The sequence below is a fragment of the Acomys russatus genome, chromosome 17 (genome assembly GCF_903995435.1).
Source record: "Acomys russatus chromosome 17, mAcoRus1.1, whole genome shotgun sequence".
Classification (NCBI taxonomy): Eukaryota; Metazoa; Chordata; class Mammalia; order Rodentia; family Muridae; genus Acomys; species Acomys russatus.
The window spans coordinates 43008330-43027947 of record NC_067153.1 but is presented as its reverse complement, the minus strand read 5'-3'; the positions used below and the strand labels follow the sequence as shown (position 1 = coordinate 43027947).

Genomic DNA, 19618 nt, shown 5'->3' with positions numbered 1-19618 from the left:
TGGTAATATGGTAATATGGCTACAAGCCTACGCAGACCAGGGAGTGGAAGTAGTGGCTTGGAAGAAAATGGCCTTCATAGGCCCATAGGGAGTGGCACTACTAGGGGACATGGCCTTGTTGGAGCGAATATGTCACTAGGGGGTGGGCTTTGAGGTCTCGGATGTTCAAGCCGAGCCTAGCGGCTCACTTGCTTTTCCTGCTGCCTGTCAATCCAGATGTAGAACGGTCAGCTTCTTTCCTACCACCATCCCATCATGCTTCCTGCCATGGTGATAATGGACTAAACCTCTGGAACTGTAAGCCAGCCCCAGTTGAATATTTTCCTTTATAAGAGCTGCCATGGGGCTGGAGAGATGGCTCAGATGTTAAGAGCACTGCCTGTTCTTCCAAAGGTCCCGAGTTCAATTCCCAGTAACCACACAGTGGCTCCCAATCATCTATAATGTGATCTGATGCCCTCTTCTGGCCTGCAGGTGTACATGCAGGCAGAGCACTGTATACATAATAATAAATAAATAAATCTTTTTGGTTTTTTTTTTTGTTTTTTTTTTTGTTTTTTTGTTTTTTGAGACAGGGTTTCTCTGTGTAGCCTTGGCCATCCTGGACTCACTTTGTAGACCAGGCTGGCCTCGAACTCACAGCGATCCACCTGTCTCTGCCTCCCAATAAATCTTTTTTTAAAAAAAGAGTTGCCATACTGAGTGTGGTGGCACACACCTATAATCCTAGCACTCACGGAGGCAGAGGCAGGCAGATTTCTGTGAGTTCAAGGCTAGCCTGGTCTACAAAGTGAGTCTAGGACAGCTAAGACTACACAGAGAAACCCTGTCTCAGGAAAAAAAAATGGCATCGTCATCGTGTCTCTTCACAGCCATAGAAACCCTAAAAGAATAACCATTGGCTGGGCGTGGTGGCGCACACCTTTAATCCCAGCACTCGGGAGGCAGAGGCAGGTGGATTGCTGTGAGTTCGAGGCCAGCCTGGTCTACTAAGTGAGTCTAGGACAGCCAAGGATACACAGAGAAACCCTGTCTTGAAAAATCAAAAAAAGAAAGGGGAGAGAGAGAGAGAGAGAGAGAGAGAGAGAGAGAGAAATCAAAGCAGGCAAGGACATTGCTTCACACACTGGAGTATTAAGCAAGAGGCTGGAGGGCTGCAGAGCTGTAGGCAGGAGCTGGGGAAAGTCCAAAAGGGCAGAAGAGGGGATCAGAGCCATGAGGAAGTGAACGTGGGATGCTACACAACACCCAACATGCAGTGAGGCTGGGAGTAACCTCGGGGCTAGGGTGACATCCTGGACACAGGATGAGAAGATAGCAGGAGTGGACAGGAAAGAGGCTGTGGGCATCGCTTTGCACAGAGGCAGCCAGAGGCTATATTCAGATTCTGCAGCCCTATTGCCAGGATTCCTCATATCCTACCCAGGGCCTCCCGAGTCCCTCAATCATCAAATACGGATATTTGTCACAGGATCCATGTCACAGGAGAAACCTCGGGAATCTTTGTTTTTATTTTTCACAGTACTGAGGATTGAACCTGACTCAAGCGCCCTACCCCTGAGCCAGCTCTTCAGACATTTACTAACGGGCCTGGAACTGCTTGGCAGACCCAGTGTCGGCTCAATGTGTGACGCCTGATATGGTTAAGTGTGCCTAAATGTCTGGTGCAGAGGAGAAAACAATGCTTCGGAGGCAGAAAAGGGGCACAGGATAAAAAAAAGTCTGCCAAGTGGTCTGGGGAGAGGCAGGTGGCTAACTTTGCAGAGGACTGAGTCTTGACTCCTAGGACCCAGATGGTGGCTCACACAGAGGATCCTGTTCCCTCTTCTTCCTCCCTCCCACGCCCCCCCCACCCTCAAGTCAGGGTTTCTCTGTGTAGCCTTGGCTGTCCTAGACTTGCTTTGTAGACCAGGCTGGCCTTGAACTCACAGAGATCCACCTGCCTCTGCCTCCTGAGTGCTGGGATTAAAGGCGTGTGCCACCATGCCTGGCCCTGTTCCCTCCTCTAAGATTCTCAGGCACCAGGCACACGCATGCTACACATGCATGCATGCAAAACATGCAGGCACATATAAAAATGAAATAAGTCAGCTGGGCCATGATAGCACATGCCTTTTGTTATTTTGTCTCCCCACCCCCCAAGAGCTTAAGATCAAACCCAAGGCAAGCGCTCTACCACTGAGCTAAATCCCCAATCCCCAGCACACGCCTTTAATCCCGGCACTGAGAAGGCAGAGGCAGGTGGATGTCTGCATTCGAGGTCAGCCTGGGTCTACAGAATTATGTTCCAGGACAGCCAGGGCTACACAGAGATACCCTATATCGAAAAAAAAAATTTTTTTTAAAAGAAAGAAAGCCTAGCTAGCCTTATTGTGTCTCCATCAGCAAAAGGATGGAGTCCACAAAAGGGTAGTGACCTGACCAAGGCCATACAGGAGGGGAAAGCCAAGTTTCTTATCATAGCCAGAGAGACCTGGGGTGCAAGGATGTGTCTTCAGCCTCCAGCTACCTAAGGAGCATCTGGGGGCAAATGATAGACGGATACGTGTCCCACACAGGCCAGTGATGAAAAGGCCCGAACCACTCCACACATACATAGCCCTGTGTGAATATGCAGATGGCCAGAGGGACCAACACTCCAGAACGGACAGGCCAAGGATGGGGAAGAGTCCCTGTCCAAGCCCCTTTTCAGGCCAGAGGTGGACAGGAAGTGCCCCCAGAGTAGAACAGAAGTAAATAAACCAAAAGAATAAGCTATGTATTACTTTAGGCCCATAGCCCGGAACTCTCAGAAATATACAGCCTTCCTTCATGAGGGCAGTCCCCTGCAGAAAGGTCACATGTACTATGGGGTTGCCCATTGTAAAGAGTCCAATGGACCTGGCTGGGGTACAGAGCATCGAGAGGGCCAGGGGGACACGGGACTGCAGTCCAGGACACTGGCTTGGGGTGAGTGAACAGGTAGGATGGCAACGTGGGAGCAGCTGCAGCAGGGGTCAGACAGGAGGACAAAGCCCTCACAGAGCTCAGCACAGAGGGACAGGACAGATGAGAAAGCTGAAGAGGGTTAAGCAGGGTTTTCTGAGGAGGAGAATACACGCAGCTAAGCCCTTTAACCAGGCAGGGGTGGACAGACTGAGGGTCAGACCATTCCTCCCAGGAAACAGCATCTTCTTCATCATCCTTCCAGCCCTAGCAGCTGCCTCGTGAAGTGCTGTCTGCTGCCCTCTTTCCTTCTGGAGGACAGATCTGAACATGCAGCTGCCTGGTGGCAGCCCAACATCTGCAGTTTCTCAAGCCATACATCTCACTGCCTCCAAAAGGCGACCAGTCAACCATAGGGTCCCGCTGTACCAGTTCACCCCGCCAAACACCACCTTTCCCTGCCTGAGCTTGGGCCAGTGACAGATCGTGCCCCTGCATCTGCTAGGCTTGGCTGCAGGGATTTTAAAAGCATGGTTCACAAAGCCCTAAGTTCTCTGAAGGTCTGAAGGGACAGCCAGCAGCTCCTCACGTCTACCCAGCATCCACAGGGACCTGTCACCCTGGACAGTACCATATGTGAAGTCTCCCACAGTTTGACATGGAGTAGGGGAGTCACTGGTACTCTAGGAAGTTAGAGAAAGTCCAAGAGGAGACCTGAGCTTCACAAGACTGGCAGCATCCTTCCACATGGGGCAACTCCTACCCTGACTGTCCCTAACAGGCCCAGTCCATGTTCATCCATAGGAACCTCCTTGGTCACATCCTCCTCCTCACCCTATATTTCATCCCCCAGCTGTGATCACTGGGAACTCAGTGGAGGAGGGCTCCAAGGCTAGTAAAACTGGCTACTCGGGTGTTGCTCAGACCTATTTCCACAGGTCTCCAGTGATCTACGGGGATAGAGGGGTCTATCTCAAAACGGCCCAGAGACACCCCCAGAAGTGTGCTCAGAATACTTCCTGTCCCTCCACACTGCATCCTAACCGCAGCCACTCATTGCTACATACAGGTGAGAAGCCAAGGCACAGAGTCAAAGGCTAAGCTTTGGCCTCCCCATTGCTGTCTGATCCTACCTAAAGCCTATGTTCCCCACCTGTATGGGGTCACTGCCTGGGTCCCTACTGGCCATCACTGCCCACCCTTCCACCACGTACCTGTTTGGAGACCCTCCCCCAGTCCAGTCCAAGCTTCTGGCTTTTATAGCAGTTGATTCCCTCCTTGGTGGCCCAGGCTAAAGCAGGGGCCAGTTATGTGACTATGAGCTGCTCTCAGCCACGCCCAAAACGCCAGCACAGCTGTCTACCTGGACTGGCTTCCTAGTGCCACCTCTTCCCAGGCCTTGAGTCTCCTCACTTGTAAAATAGATAAGCAGGCAGCTGGAGGGGCAGCCCTACTTTCCCAGTGGAGCCAGGTGCTGGGCGAGGCAGGCAGCACCTACATTTTCCCTTCCGGGAGTTGTCAAGGCCAAGTGCAGGTAACTAAGCACAGACCTACCCCCTCTGAGCTTTATCTATTCTCAGGGCAGAAAGCCCAGAGGACTATGCACCACCCCTAGGGAGATACTCTGAGAGGGCAGAAGATAAGGACCCAAGGATGTATATAGCATACTAGCAAGCTCTCTGTTTCTTCCTGTCTTTCTGTCTTTCTGCTCTCTTTGTGTGCATGGGTGTTGAGACAGGGTCTCATGTAGCCCAAACTGGTTTCATGTTTGTTATAGAGTCAACGATGACCTTGAACTTTTCTAGCCTCCAGCCTTTCATTTCCAAGTGCTGGACCAAAGACTCTGCAAAGAGACCAAGGATGATGAATCCCAGGCAAGGACCCATGCTGCCTCCTTTAAAAGCAGCCCAGTGCCCACAGCCCATGGCAGCATGTGGAATGGGAATTCTCCTTCCTGGCTGGGTGTGCTGACACACGCCTTTAATCTCAGCACTTGGGAGGCAGAGGCAGGCAGATCGCTGTGAGTTCGAGGCCAGCCTGGTCTACAAAGTGAGTGCAGGATGGCCAAGGCTATACAGAGAAACCCTGTCTTTAAAAAAACAAAACAAAACAACAACAACAACAACAACAACAAAAGCAGCTCTCCTTCCATGGGAGAACTGAGATCTGTGTGGCTGGCAACAGATGAGACTTTGGAGATGCCCCCCAACAGTTGCTACACTGCCTAGGAGTCCCACTCTCTTATCCTCTGTGGTGGACACAAGTCAGACCTGGGCTTTGCAGGCAGCCGAGCTGTGCTCTGAGCACTCACATTGCAGGAGACTGGGCTACCACGCTTTAGCAAAGCAGTCTTAAAGCCCAGCCCACTCAAAGACCCTGGACTTCCAAGTTCACCCTCCCAGCAGGCAGTAACCACCAAGTCCTGCTCCCACTCCCACTCCCAGCCCCACCCCCACCCCCACCCTCACCCTCAAGAGAAACACAGCTGATACTTGGTGAGCACCAGTGCAATAAACATCCTGCAAAGCAATGAACAAACAGGCAGGGAGCCTTTCCCTTCTGTATGTTAGCATCTCATCTGCCAGATGACAGGGTGTGTACTGGCCCAGCGCTGCCCATAGCCCCTCAGTGGGAAGAAGACACAGAGATGTGCTCAGTAGATGAGGGGGCCTTCCCACCTCTGTAGTGAGAGGCCAGATAGAGCTGAGGAGAGACTACCAAACAGAAGAGGCCTGAGAGGAACTGGGCAGTGGTGAGAGCAAGTGAAAAGTGGGGTGCTCCCTGCACAAGTAACCACTTAGCATAGTGTTAAGGGGTACCTTGACGTTAAAGTTGGGTAGTGGTATAACTGGGTGTTTTTCTGTTTAGGTAGGCCAAGGCCAGAGGGGACAGGGATGAAAAGGGACAAAAGAAATGTTCTGGACCCCTCAGCTCTCTGAGGCATCCTGCTGTCTGAACTGAAAGGATCTGGACTCAGCCTGGCCCTTTTCCACCCCCACTACCTAACAAAAGAGCCTCAGAGTTCCTGTCTGCATAGTAAAATCAGCCACCCTCTCACCTCCCAAGAACCAAATGGGATGGCACCCAGGGAGCCTGGACAAGCTCCTGAGACTTCCTCCACGGGTAGCCTCACTCCATACCTGGTAGGCTACTTGACCCCTCTCTCTCTTCTGCAACCCCAAAGCCCTGCTCACTGACTTCTCTCTGCCTCTGTAGCAACCAAGAGTCATTGCGGTGTCCCCATCTGGACACCTCCCACTCTACCACCATTGCTCACGGTACATCACACCCAGGATAAAACCTAGGCTGCTCTGGGTATCCATAGACCTGGCCAAGATGGCTCTCAGGTCTGCACTAAGTTCACCTTCCTCTTCCCCACACTTCCTTCCCAGGCTAAGCGTCTTCACACAGGCTAAGCGTCTTCACACAGGCTAAGAGTCTTCACACTGGCTGCCGCTGCCTCCCCAGCATCCTTCCCTCAGATCTCTGAGTGCTGGTAGCCTCTCTGATATCATTGTCCAAAGCCTTCCTGACCCCCAGCCCCAACCTCCCCCCTCCCTTCTTCCTTCCCTCCCTCCTTTCCTCCCCCTCCTCCCCTCCCCCGCCTCCCCCCAGGTCTTAACTCCACAAGTCCCACCTCTTGCTAGGCCTTGTTTATATCTCCCTGCCTTCAGGAATGTCACCACAGGAGTGAAGGGTCACTTTTGCTCCCCACCCCCACAACACAGCTTGGCTGGTCAGTAAACAGCTGCTGAGGACTGGAACCAAACAGAAGGAACCACGGAGAAAGGGCTCTGTCTGGCTCAGGGGTGCGCCCAGAGGATGGGCCCAGACCCTAAGTTCTCACACTTGACAGAACACCCTCCCTGACTTCAGTGCCAAGAAAACCCCAGCCCCTTCCCCCTCCCTCAGAAAGCCCCCTCAACGATCTCTGCTGAGATCAGCCGTCTTGTCCCAGCACTGCCAGCCCCTCCCACCCAGGCTCCAGAAACAATGCACAAAGGGCCACTTTAGCCGCATCTCCAGCCCGGAGGGGGCGCTCCTTGTCCTTCCACTGTCCTCTCAGGACCACTCTGCGAATGGAGTCAAGCCCTTTGGCAAGGCTAAAGTATCCTTGCAATGCAGAGGTGGAGCAATGTACAGGGTGAGGGACAGGTGTCATTGAAGGCAGCAAGAAGGAAGTGACATGGCTGTTGGTTACACAGTCCAGCTCCAGGAGGCTGGCTTAGCTTCTGCAAGCAAGCTACAAAGTGCTCTGGATGGATTATTCTCACAAGCAAGCTGATAACCTATGACCCCACGCCTGGCACCGAAGGAGGCTTTGACAACTTCTTTCGTCTGGTATTCTTTCGTCTGGGGCCACTCAGGTGCTATGACTAGCCAAGCAAGCACACACAGCAGGTCCCCAGGAACCTCCCTCAGTCCTTCCATCCCCGCTCTGTCCCATAGTTTGCAGAGAATTAAAACAAAACAGACCAAAAAATTTCTACCCAACGCTGGCTACCAGATTCTCCCAGCATCGCTCAGTCCCTACCTGCTACAGGTCCTCCTGGCTGGCAGACCCCACTTCCTACCCTAAACTTCTCCTGCCCAGGGGCTGTGCCCTTCCCCCAACCACTCTTCCCTATATAACCAGCCGGTTTGGTTACACATTCCTTTTTGACCTTTTAGCTTCTTGGCTGTGGCTCCAGGTTCATCTGTTGTCGTCCCTGTCTCTTCCCCACCCTCACCCCGGACCCCTACACACACACACACCCTGCTTCAGTCTGCTGTTCATGTTCAGTCTAGACCTTTCCAGGTGCCTCTGACTCTGGTCTACCTCATATCTACAGCAAACCTCCTCCCCTACCGTGCCTAAGAGCTGTTATGTCCTCCTTTTCTTCCTTCCTTCTTTCCTTTTTCTTTTTCACGCAAGCACTTACCAAGATGATGGTACAGCCTCTCTCCCTGAGGGACTTCTAACCAGGTCTCCAGGAACCAGTCAGGCCGGCACCAATCTTAGACTCCATGATCAGCAACCAGCACCCACCGGAACGGTAGTGCAGCCTTCATGAGGGCATCCCAGACAGGTTCTCAGGGCCCAGCCCACTGTTCTCTTTCTTGGACCCAGTGCCCTTTGAATAATAGCCAGGCACAAGGATAAAGTCCAAACATACTAGGAAGCTGCAAGTTCCCAGGCAATCTCCCTCCCCACACCTGCCCCATAGCTTGGACCGCCTGCGAGCGCTGGAGCGCTGGGGTATCTAGCCTGCTGTACTGTCCCATGACTTGTACCCTCAGCCCCAAGGACACACTGACACAGAGGAAGTAATAAACCATGGCCCATTGAGTGAATAAAGGACCCTCTGCAAGGCCACACTCCTGACAGACTGCTCGGCTCTCAGGTCTGGTCTGCAACTCAGAAAAATAATCAAGGTCCTTGAGTTGCCATGTCATGTCATCTCAGGCTCCTGAGCCCCTGGAGAAATGGCTTACCTATGGTTCTCTTCCAGAAGGAGGGACAGTGGTGCAGAGGGAAGACAAAGGAAATAAGGAAAGAATTGCAGCCTTCAGTATACAAAGTGAACCACAAGGGGCTGGGAGGAGCCATGGCTGGGGAGAGCACAAAGGTCCTTCCCTGGACGGATAACAACCACAAAGGAAACCAGGAATTTTCTTTCTTCCTTTTTTGTTTGGTTGGGGTTTTTGTTTTGTCTTGTTTTGTTTTCCCAAGACATGATTTCTCTGCATAGCCTTAGATGTCCTGGAACTTGTTCTATAGACCAGGCCAGCCTTGAACTCAAGAGATCTACCTGCCTCTGCCAAGGCATGGAATCAAACACTTGTGCCACCACTGCACAGCTAAAGCCAGGAATTTTGTTTGGTGTTTGGTTGGTTGGTTTTGGTTATTCACGACAGGGTTTCTCTGTGTTTAGCCTTGGCTGTCCTGGACTCATTTTGTAGACCAACCTGCCCTGGAACTCACAGTGCTCCGCCTGCCTCTGCCTCCCGAGTGCTGGGATTAAAGGTCCCACAAGTGTTGAGATTAAACTGCCCAGCTAAGGAATTTTTAACAGAAAAGATAAAATAATCTGTTTTTCCACCTACAAGGCTGGGAATGGAGGTGATTAATAAGCTGGTGATTTGCAGTGTCTGTAGGGCCTGGCCATATCAAGCTCCCACAAGTCGGAGAGGGCTAGTAGCCCAGAGAAACTTACAGTGTCTGTATGACCAAGACCACAGCAGATCCTTCCCTGGGCCCTTAAGATAATACATGGAGCCTATCTCTGGGAAGAACTGGCATATACTTCAAGTTCAGTTCCCATGTAATTATGCCTCCTTGTGCACAGGGGACTGCATTACACTGGAAACTTTTTTTCTAAATTGAACCGTACTTAAGCATGCCTACAATAAACTGCCTGGCATCAGACTCTAGAAGTTTGAACCAGCCCGGCTAACTAAGTCATGCTGAACCGGATTTTCTTCTTGCCTCTCAGAGATAATTCCCCTTGCCAGTTATAGACTTTACAGGGACCTCACACACGGGGACAAAGACTGTAGAGAGGGATGGCTGCCTCAAGAGACTTAAATCCTCCTCACCGTGTCCCCATACCGCAGTTCCCACTGTGGGTACGAGTAGGCATGAACTAGAAGGATGCAGCAAGTGGCAGGCCTGCAGTGCTCCCCTGTATCTGGGGGTCTGAGCATCACAGTGAACATTGGTCCCAACAGAGCAAGCGAGGGCTGTTGGCTCGGGGTGTCAGTAGGCTCTGAGCTTCCTGCAGCCTGCTGGCAAATACTCTGGGCCACTCATCTCAGCACTACTCACTGTCTGGGGCTCTCCCGAGAGGCAGGCTTGCGTATGGAAGTCAGCTGTACTGACCCTAACAGGAGGTGTTCTTGCAGGTCCAGTGCCAGTTCCACACACACTTTCTTTTTTGTGTGTTTGTTTGTTTGTTTGTTGTTTTGTTTTTGTTTTTTGAGACAGGGTTTCTCTGTATAGCCCTGGCTATCCTGGACTCACTTTGTAGACCAGGCTGGCCTCGAACTCACAGAGATCCATCTGCCTGCCTCTGCCTCCCGAGTGCTGGGATTAAAGACGTGTGCCACTGCACCCGGCTCCACACACACTTTCTAGCCCAGTGAATGAAAACTGTAGCTAAGTCCTTTCCCGTGCTGTCAGAGTCTCTCAGGATGACAGGGCAGGTCCCAAGGCATTAGGACAACTCGATATTCTGGGAGGGTATTTCTGAGTATTGAATGTATCGGCAAGAGCTGTCTTAGCATAGCAGAGGCAGACCGGACACTTCCGCAACAGGAGCCTTGAGTCAGGACTTAACTGCCTCCATTGAGGGCACAGAAGGCCGTTCATCATCAAAGGGCATGGACAGAGCTAGAGAAATGTCTCAGCAGTTGAGAGAACACACCGATTTTGCAGAGGAGCAAAGTTTGGCGCCCAGAACCCAGGCTGGTCTCCTGGGGGAGCTGACACTCACTTCTGGCCTCTGTGGGCACCTATACTCAGTGCACAAACCCACATGCACACATGATCAAAGAATCAATAAATCTTTTAAAATGTATTTATTTATTTATGGTTTGGGCTTTTTGTTTGTTTGCTTTTTGAGACAGGATTTCTCTGTGTAGCCCTTGCTGTCCTGGAACTAGCTCTGTAGACCAGGCTATCCTTGAACTCACAAAAATTTTTACAATTGAGATGTAATATGAATAAATTAATAAAATATATTTTATAAAAACCTGCCTGCTTCTGTCTCCCAAGTGCTGGGATTAAAGGTGTGTGGCATTACCGCCCAACTTATTTTTATTTTATTCTTATTTTTTTTTACAAAAATCAGGAATACTACACAGGGCTTTAGGGTCTGAGCCCACTAGTCTTGGCCTCCATGAGAGCATCACCCAGCTAACTCTTGCGCCATCAATTACTTAACTTTCTCACCTAGAAAACACAGTAAGTGCTAAAAGACAGAAGACATGTTAAGTGCTCACATACCCCAGTAACTCTGAGAGGTGGAGGCAGGAGGATCAGGAGTCCAAAGTCATCTTCATATACCAAATTCAGGGCCAGCCTGGGCTACATGAGGTGCTGTCTCAAAAAAAGATAAAATAAGAGGAGGAGGAGGAGGAGGAGGAGGAGGAGGAGGAGGTGAAGGAGGAGGAGGAGGAGGAAGATGAGGAGGGTTTCCTTGTACCATATACACTTAAGAAATGTGGCTAGGGCCAGAAAAGTCCTACTAGTTGTTCCCACAGCCACAGGGAAGAGCTGCCCACAGGTGATGGCACCAGAGCCACACGGAGGGATGGGGAGCTGTAACCAGGGAACTTTTCTTCCCTCTTGCTTTTTGAAGACTAAACTTCACTTTTCCGTTTTAATGATTTCCTATCCGTTTTAGGAGAACAGCGAATGAAACAGGGCAGCATGGCCACTCTCCTGCCCCTCTGCTTCCTTCAGGTCTGAGTTCTCACAGCTGGGCCCGCCCCCCTTTGCCCTGTACCTCCCCGCCACCTAAAATAAACTATCTCCAGAGATCTCCTGCAACATGCATTTTTCTGTATCAGGCTTTTTCCTACACACCGGAGCTCAGTGCTCTGGGAACCCCATGATCCTCCATCTTCATCCGTCCTAGACCTGACCCAGGTGCACCACCACACCCTGACCATTTAACTTATTTTATGCATATGAGTACACTGTCTTCATGCACACCAGAAGAGGGCGCCAGATCCCATTACAGATGGCTGTGAGCCACCATGTGGTTGCTGGGAATTGAACTCAGGACCTCTGGAAGAGCAGCCAGTGCTCTTAATCTCTGAGCCATCTCTCCAGCCCCAAATTCTTATTTAAACCACCGCCAGAGCCTCTGAGACTCCTGCTATCTGTTGCCAACAAAAGAGCCGTTTCCCAGCTTCCGGGTATCAAAGACTACCCACCACCTCAAAGACCTGATCTCCTGGAAGTCTTCCAAAGCTGTGACACCTCTTAGAGATATTGTTCTTGGTTGGCATCCGAGGCCTTTGAGAGCTCTGAGCTGTACCTTCTCGGAGCTGAATTCACTCTTGGCTGGCATCCTGCTGAGAATAAAAACCTGTCTCATTTAAGTTCTATGTTGTTTTATTATCGCCTGTCTACTGTATTCTTTGAGGAGGTCTTAGTTGGGAACAGGCGCCAACTCCACAATCGTTCTCACTGGGTGTGGCCGGAAAAGCACCTTCTCGGCCTTTTACCCATGCCAGGCAAGTTGTATTCTTTCCGGAAATGGCCCTCACGCCCTGTCCCTGCAATAGCATTAATAAATGTTTAATGAGGCTGAGCATGATGGCACAAGCCTTTAATCCCAGCGTGTGGGAGGCAGAGGCGGGTGGAGCTCTGTGAGTTCGAGGCCAGCCTGGTCTACAAAGTGAGTTCCAGGACGGCCAAGGCTGCACAGAGAAACCCTGTCTCGGAAAAAAGAAAAGCAATAAATGTTTCATGAATATTTACTGAATGCCTTCTCCTGCGAGGCCCAGCGCCAGTCCCCATCATCTGCAGTTTGCCTTGCAGCCATCGTCATTAAGCTACCACAATTCTCTGACCATCAAGATCTTCCCAGGGTCCAGGCAAGCTCAGCAAGCAGCCCAGGCCAGAACCAGCCTCCAGAAGAGGCAAGAAGTTCCAGAAACAGCATGTTGAACGAAGGCCTGGGTAGTTGAGGACAGGACCGAGAACAAGCAAGAGGTCTAGAGGTACCACGGGACAGCCTGGACTTCATGGGGTGTAATGGTGGTTCCTGGGAGCCTGAGGGCCCTGCAATCTTCAGGAGAGCATTTTTAAAGCTGCGTGGACCAGGAAGGTAGCTTGATGGTAGGACACTTGCTTAGCAAGCCTGGGACCCTGTGCTCCACCCCTAGAAAAAACAACTTTAAAATAGGGTGAGCAAGACAGTTCAGTGGGTAAAGGCACCTGCTGCTGAGTCTGGTGACATGAGTTCAATCCCCAGAAGCCACGTAGTGGAAGGAAAGAACTGATCCTCATGTCTGGAACTTGCTATGTAGAGCAGGCTGGCCTGGAGCTCACTGAGATCTGTCCGTCTCTGCCTTCTAAGTACTGGGATTAAACACCTTTACCACCATGTCCAACCATTACAGTCTTTTGTAGGTTTCTAGCTCTGCCACAGAGGGGCTCTAATACACAGCCAGGTAGGACCTGGGAAGTATGTCCCCACACTGGCAGGTGAGGCCAGAGACAAACAGGGGACAGCTATAATAAAAGCAAAACACCAAAGGAAGGGTAGCCTGGAGGCTCTGCAGCTCAAGCTCTGGGAACCCACAGAGAGAGAGAAGGACCAGGTCTGGAAGAAAAAGAGGGCTGGCTTTGAAAGGGAGCTGGACAAATAGTCTCTACAAATGGAATGCAACCTCGATCGTACCACTTCCTGGCTGTGACCCTCCATTCCACACATGGGACTAACACTCTCATGCCTATGCTCAGGCACTATGACCGCTGTCACAGTGAACACACATCTGAAGCATCCAGCCCTCAGGTGGTGGGTAAAGTATCCAATGTACAGGAGCAAGTCATTAACTGGGAGGTGCAGATGGGAGGACACCTAGGTGGTGGTGACCCATCTGGGGGGGTCTCTGCCAGCCAGACATCCTGAATCCATAATGCCCCCTTAGGCCTCTCAGTTCCTGGATAATCCTTCAGGAAGTTTCTTAGCTGGGAGGGACAGGACAGCAGGAAGATGACATAGGCTGTCCAGGTCTTTTCCCTCCCCACAGAGGAGTCTGCTTTAGTGGGAATCAAGTGTTGTGACATACAACTTCTAAGTTCATAAAGCAACTGAGTAGTAAAGAGCGTGAATGGTCTCTATTGCCTCAATTTTATGTTTGTAGAAAAGATTAAAATATGTGAGCCAGGACTGGAGAGATGGCTACAAAGTTGAGAGTACATACTGTTCTTCCAAAAGTCCTGAGTTCAATTCCTAGCACTCACATGGTGACTCACAACCATCTGGTGCCCTCTTCTGGCCTGCTGGTGTACATGCAGGCAGAACAGTGTACACAAAATAAATCTTTAAGACTGTGAGAGAGAGAGAGAGAGAGAGAGAGAGAGAGAGAGAGAGAGAGAGAGAGAGAGAGAGAGAGAGAGAGAGAGAGAGAGAGAGAGAACAAACAAACACCAACAGAGGCATTTCCACTTGAGGCAACACAGGCAAATTTATTTTAGAATCCTGTTAACTGTGTAGATATGCTCATGGCTGGGACCCCTGCTCTGCCTCACACTAGACCACAAGAGAGGTCTACCCTGTCTCCTTCTGAAAAGTCGTGATGGTAACTCCTACCAAACAGGGATGCTGTGACCATCTCTCTGCATTGTGAAGCTACACTCTAGAGGGTCAGTCTTCCCCATCACGGATGGAGAAGAGAGAGAGCAGTCATAACATTGGGAGGCTGGGCTGTGAATCATTCATTTATGTATTCACTTGTTCGTTCCTGTTTACCACATTTACCAAAGCCCTCCTCGGTGTATCTATCATTAACTGACTATTGAAAACATATTAACAACAAACATACCAGGGCTGGAGAAATGGCTCAGTGGTTAGGGACACTTGCTGCTCTTCCAGAGGACCCAAGTTTAGTTCCCAGCACCCACATCAAGCAGCTCGTAACTGCCTGTAACTCCAGCTCCCGGGAATCTGACACTTTCTCTTGGCCTCCTCAGGCACCTGCACACACAGGTGCACATTCACACAGATCCAGGCACATACACAGAAGTAAAGCTCAAAAGAATCCACACACAGACCAAACCACACAAACATGTCAAGGCAAGAGGTACATGTTCTGTGGATGGACGGAAAGGACCAGGACTCATTGGTTTCCCTGACACAGTGAGGCTCAAGCTATGAGAGCAAGGATGAGTCCATGTGAGCAGTTGTACCTCAATGTTCCTCTACGCACAGGGGACCTTTGTGGTATTCCTGGTAAAGGTTACTATAAGGTTACCATATGCAACCATTACCATTTCCAATGCCAGCAGCTGAGATGGCTTAGTTGGTAAAGCATTAGTGCCCATACTTTATTTATTTATTTATCGTTTTTCGAGACAGGGTTTCTCTGTGTAGCCTTGGCTGTCCTGGACTCACTTTATAGCCCAGGCTGGCCCCAAACTCACAGAGATCCACCAGCCTCTGCCTCCCAAGTGCTGGGACTAAAGGTGTGTGCCACCACCACCTGGCCCATATTTAAAAAAAAAAAAAAAGCCAGACACAGTGTACACACACTGCCTGTAGTCATAGTGTTGGGTGCCGGGGAGGCAGAAACAGACTGATCACTGGGGCTTGCTGGCTAATCATCCTAGCCAAGTCAGTAGCTCCAAGTTCAATGACTTTATCTCAAAAAATAAGGTGGCTAGGCTAGAGAAATGGCTCAGCAGTTAGGAGCACTGACTGTTGTTTGGTTCCCAGCACTCACACATGAGAGCTCACAACTATCTTTAACTCCAGTTCCAGAGGATCCAGCGCCTTCTTCTGGGCTATGGGAACATCACACACACACACACACACACACACACACACACACACACACACACAGTGTACAGACATACACGTAGGTAAAACACCCAAACACGTAAAGCATAAAAAATAAAAATAGCTGGGCAGTGGTGACATATACCTTTATTCCCAGCACCCATGAGGCAGGCAGATCTCTGAGTTTGAGGCCAGCCTGGTCGATAAAGTGAGTCCCAGGACAGCCAAGGCTGCACAGTGAAACCCTCTCTTGGTGGGCGGGCGGGAGGGTTGTTGAGGAAGCCACACAATGTCAACCTCCAGCCTTTACATGTATCCATATGTGCATACACACCAACATGAATACATTATACTTAGACACACACGAATTTCCATGGGAGGGATGAGCACATCTGAGGAGGTATGTGGGCACAGACTCCAGCAGCAGGAGCAGGGTTGGTCTGACCTGAGTTTGAAAGCTAGCACTGTGGTATATGAGGTATATGAGGAAGCTGCTAATAGGTGACAGGGCATCCGTGGACAGGAAGAGGTGGACAGGAAATGAGAGCGGGGCTGTTTGAAGCTCATCTCCAAACTCTTGGACTAGCATGTGGGGTTCAGATAGACCCTCCTGTTAAAAGAAGCTAGGCGCAGTGGCGCACACCTGTAATCCTAGCACTTGGGAGGCAGAGAGGCAGGAGGAGCTCTGTGAGTTTGAGGTCAGCCTGGTCTACAAAGTGAGTCCAGGACAACCGAGGCTACCCAGAGAAACCCTAAAAACCAAAAGAGAAGAGGAGGAAGTAGAGGGGGTGGGGGGACAGGCCAAGAGCAGAAGAGAGGCGGGTTCAGAGATGTGGGCATCTCAGGAAGAGTCCTTAATTTCTTTGTCCATCTCCCCTTCCACTACAGATCAGGTCCTTGAGGATAAAATTCTACCCCGAGTCCAGAGGCCTGAGCAATCCCTTCTGGTAAAGCTCTCATCCATGGCACTGCCCGGCAGCTCCTCAGATTCATCTCATCAACAGCCCCGAGTCTTTTTCTCTTTCATCAACCATCATTATCAGGCACCACCTGAATGCTGAAACGCTGAAACTGGCATGTACCACCCCACCCCACCCCCATTAAAAGCTCCTGTTAAGAGCCCAGCCTGGTAGTGTAAACCTTTCATCCCAGCACTCAGGGAGACAAGAGGCAGGTGGATCGCTGTGAGTTTGAGGCCAGCCTGGTCTACAAAGCGAGTCCAGGACAGCCAAGGCTACACAGAGAAACTCTGTCACAAAAAGAAAAAAGGAAAAAAAAAAAAAAAAAAAAGTAGCCTATTGGCTACTTCTGGGAAGATTTATACCACAGGAATTGACACTTCTGGGAAGATTTATACCACAAGAACTGACCAGCAGTCATCATCAAGGGTTTTTTCTAACCAGACCGCCATCTGTCAGTTTACCTGCCTCCCCCGCCTGGTGAAACAGAAAGGCAAGCCCCTCACCACAGGAACATACAAGTACAGCTTCCAAAGAGGGAGCACACAGCAAATGCCCAGCCGAAATCATAAACTGATTGAATGGTAGCATATGCATTGTCCCCTTCTTAGAGGCAGGCAAACGGAGGTCAGAGATAATAGTCACAGACCAAGAAGTGGCAGAGCCAGGATCTGAACCCAGCCAGTGGATGGAGAGTCTGGTTTTTTACATGATTATGCCTGGTTTCCAGGCAGCCAGCACAGGGCTAGGCAGATGGTAAGTACCCAGTGGGATCTATTGTCCAGCTAAATGCTAGCATGAGAAAAAGGCCAGTTTCTTCTCTAGTCCCTACCCCTCACCTGAACACAACAGGTTTCTTAGCCTGAATGTCTAAAGAAACTTCTAGAAGGGGGAACAAAGACCCTTTGCACTCTGGGAACAGAGCAGTACACTTCAAGTCTCTTGCTGGGAAAGAAGAGGCATAGTGAGTGGTGGGAACCCAGAGGGACCAGAAGACTCACCTCCTGCCAGCCATTCCTCACCACACACCTCCTCCCAGAATCCCAGAAGAAATTCCTGCACAGCTCCCCAGTGACCTCCGCTCTCCCTTCCACAGCAGTCCTCCCCGTGATCCTCACATCACAGCCTGCCCTCACCATGAAACTGGCCTCACAGCCAGCTGGCATCAGATGGCCTCATTTTACAGGTAATAATACCAACCCAAGCAGCCAGCATCCCACATACCTCATCGCTGTCAGTCCTCGTCAAAATCCTGGGGAGGACTCTCTCCCCTCGACATGAGGTGGAGACTGAGGCTCGGAACACCAACTTTCCAAAGTGAGACAGCTACAGCAGGAAGGATCACTGGTGGGCAGTGAGTAGCCCTGACCACGGGACACAGAGTCTCAAAGGAGGCAGTGGAGGCAGTTTGCTCAATCCCTGACAAGGAGGGCTCCCTGCTGTCCTCAGGAGCCAGGACCAGCTTCCCGGGTGGCCTTCCACGTTTTCTCCACCTGCCCTCCTGTCCAGATGCTAGCAATCAGGCATTCCCACGGGCCTGCCCTCAGGGACCTAACGGCAGCTTATGCCAGGTGCTAGGTGCAGTGCACCACCCCAGAGCCCTCCCTCTCATCCTGGCCCTCCTTCTCATCCTGTCTCTCCTCTGCCTCTATACCTCCACTCCCGAGCTGGCCTTTCGCTCTCCCCTCCTCCAATAAACCTCTTAACATCAGCTCTGTTTCGTGGCGTCATTTCTTAGCAGATACCTTGGCAGATAACTCGGATTCGAACCGAGGTTGCTGAAGCCACAAGGCAGAGTATTAACCACTACATTATCACGGCCAGCCACACACGGATACTCACTCTTCAGCCAGCTCGTCTCTCATGGTGGTTCAGTGTCCTACCGTACTGCGCACCGGGGAGTCACACCTTTAGGCCCTTGCTATTTCTTCATCCCCGAGAACTCTTCCACCTTCCGGTCATTATTCCAGTAGGGGTCTTTTTTTTGTTTTTGTTTTTGGTTTTTTGTTTGTTTGTTTTGTGTCCCCCCCACCCCACCCGCCCTAGGGCAGACAGCCTCTCTCTCTCTCTCTAACTTTCCCAGGCCCCCTGCCTATCTTGTTAGCACTGGGCAGCACTAATAATCCTAGAGGTGCCAACTCCCAGAAGGAGAGAGCCTTTTCTTGCTCTCCCTGCCATCCACATACTTGGCTCAGTGCCTGGACCTTTAATAACTGTGACCCTCCAGGTGGCAGGTCAACCTCCGCCACCCCCCAAATCAAGGCATATCTGCACTTATGTCCCAGGGATGATGGAGGGCCATAGAAGAATCTCAGTAAGGAAAAATGTTCCTGCCTATCTCCCCCTTCTGGGTGTTCTGTAGGCTACGAACCATCTTCAGACCTCAGGCCATCAAAGCTGGCTGGGGTACAGTCCCTCTGCTTGCTGCGCCCCAGCTCAGTTGCCCCCGCCACCAATACAACCAAGCAAGCTCCCCTCCCCGCCCCCGGTTCCAGAACTATTTGCAGATATTTATAGCGCCCTCCCCCAAGCCAGGAGCCTTCCTCCGCCCTGAGCAGTGCAGTGCAAAGAGAGGGAGCCCCCTCCCCAGTAAAAGATGGGGAGGGCTCTCTCCCCATTCGCTTTTTCCTGCTTCCCACTAAGGCAACTGCAGTTACAGCTACAGCTACAGCCCCCACAATCTCCCAGCACCCCAACCGCGCCTGGGCCTCGGCCAGCCGCCGCCGCCGCCGCCGCCGCAGCCCAGGGTCCGGGGTGGGGAAGGTAAAAGCTGAGGCCTCGCGCCCCCAGCCCCGAGCCGCGCCGGAGGTGGAAGGGAGAGCGCAGCGCACAAAGCATGGCTGGAGCCCCGCGCCTCAGGACTCCCCCACCCCACCCCCGTCCAGCCAAGGGAGGGGGTCGCTACGCGAGGCTCTGCCTACGGCCAAGGAAAGCTATGGAGAGCAAGCGGGTGGGGGCAGGGGACGCCGGCTAAGCAGCCCCCCACATCTAGCCCTTCCTCGGCCCCAGGCCCGGGACTCTGGGGCTGCAGGACCAGCACGGGGGGCGGTGGTGGAGACGCGGAGGCGAGGCCTGGGGCGCGGGGGATGCAGGGCTGCGGCGCATGTCCCCTGGCTCCAGGGTCAACTCACCCATCGCCCGCTGGATCTCAGCAACGGCGGCAGCAGCAGCAGCGGCGGCGGCGGCTCCGCGGCCCCCGGGGCCCCCGGCGGGGAGATGCTGGCGTCCGCCGCAGCC

The 19618-nt window shown here is 51.6% G+C and overlaps 1 protein-coding gene across 3 annotated transcripts in view; it reads right to left on the bottom strand.

Annotated features, from left to right (window-relative positions):
* Positions 1-19618, bottom strand: part of Mgat3 (beta-1,4-mannosyl-glycoprotein 4-beta-N-acetylglucosaminyltransferase) — a 39867-nt gene extending 20249 nt beyond the window's left edge. The window contains exon 1 of one of the 3 annotated variants that reach the window (XM_051160018.1): positions 19513-19618. Coding sequence is in view for 1 of the 3 variants with exons in the window: in XM_051160015.1 (XP_051015972.1) it covers positions 11848-12011 (164 nt within the window). In the remaining 2 variants the exon portion in view is untranslated. Of the gene's footprint in view, positions 1-7847; positions 8031-11847; positions 12015-19512 lie in introns of those variants that run through there. The other 2 variants (XM_051160015.1, XM_051160019.1) reach the window with 2 other exon arrangements.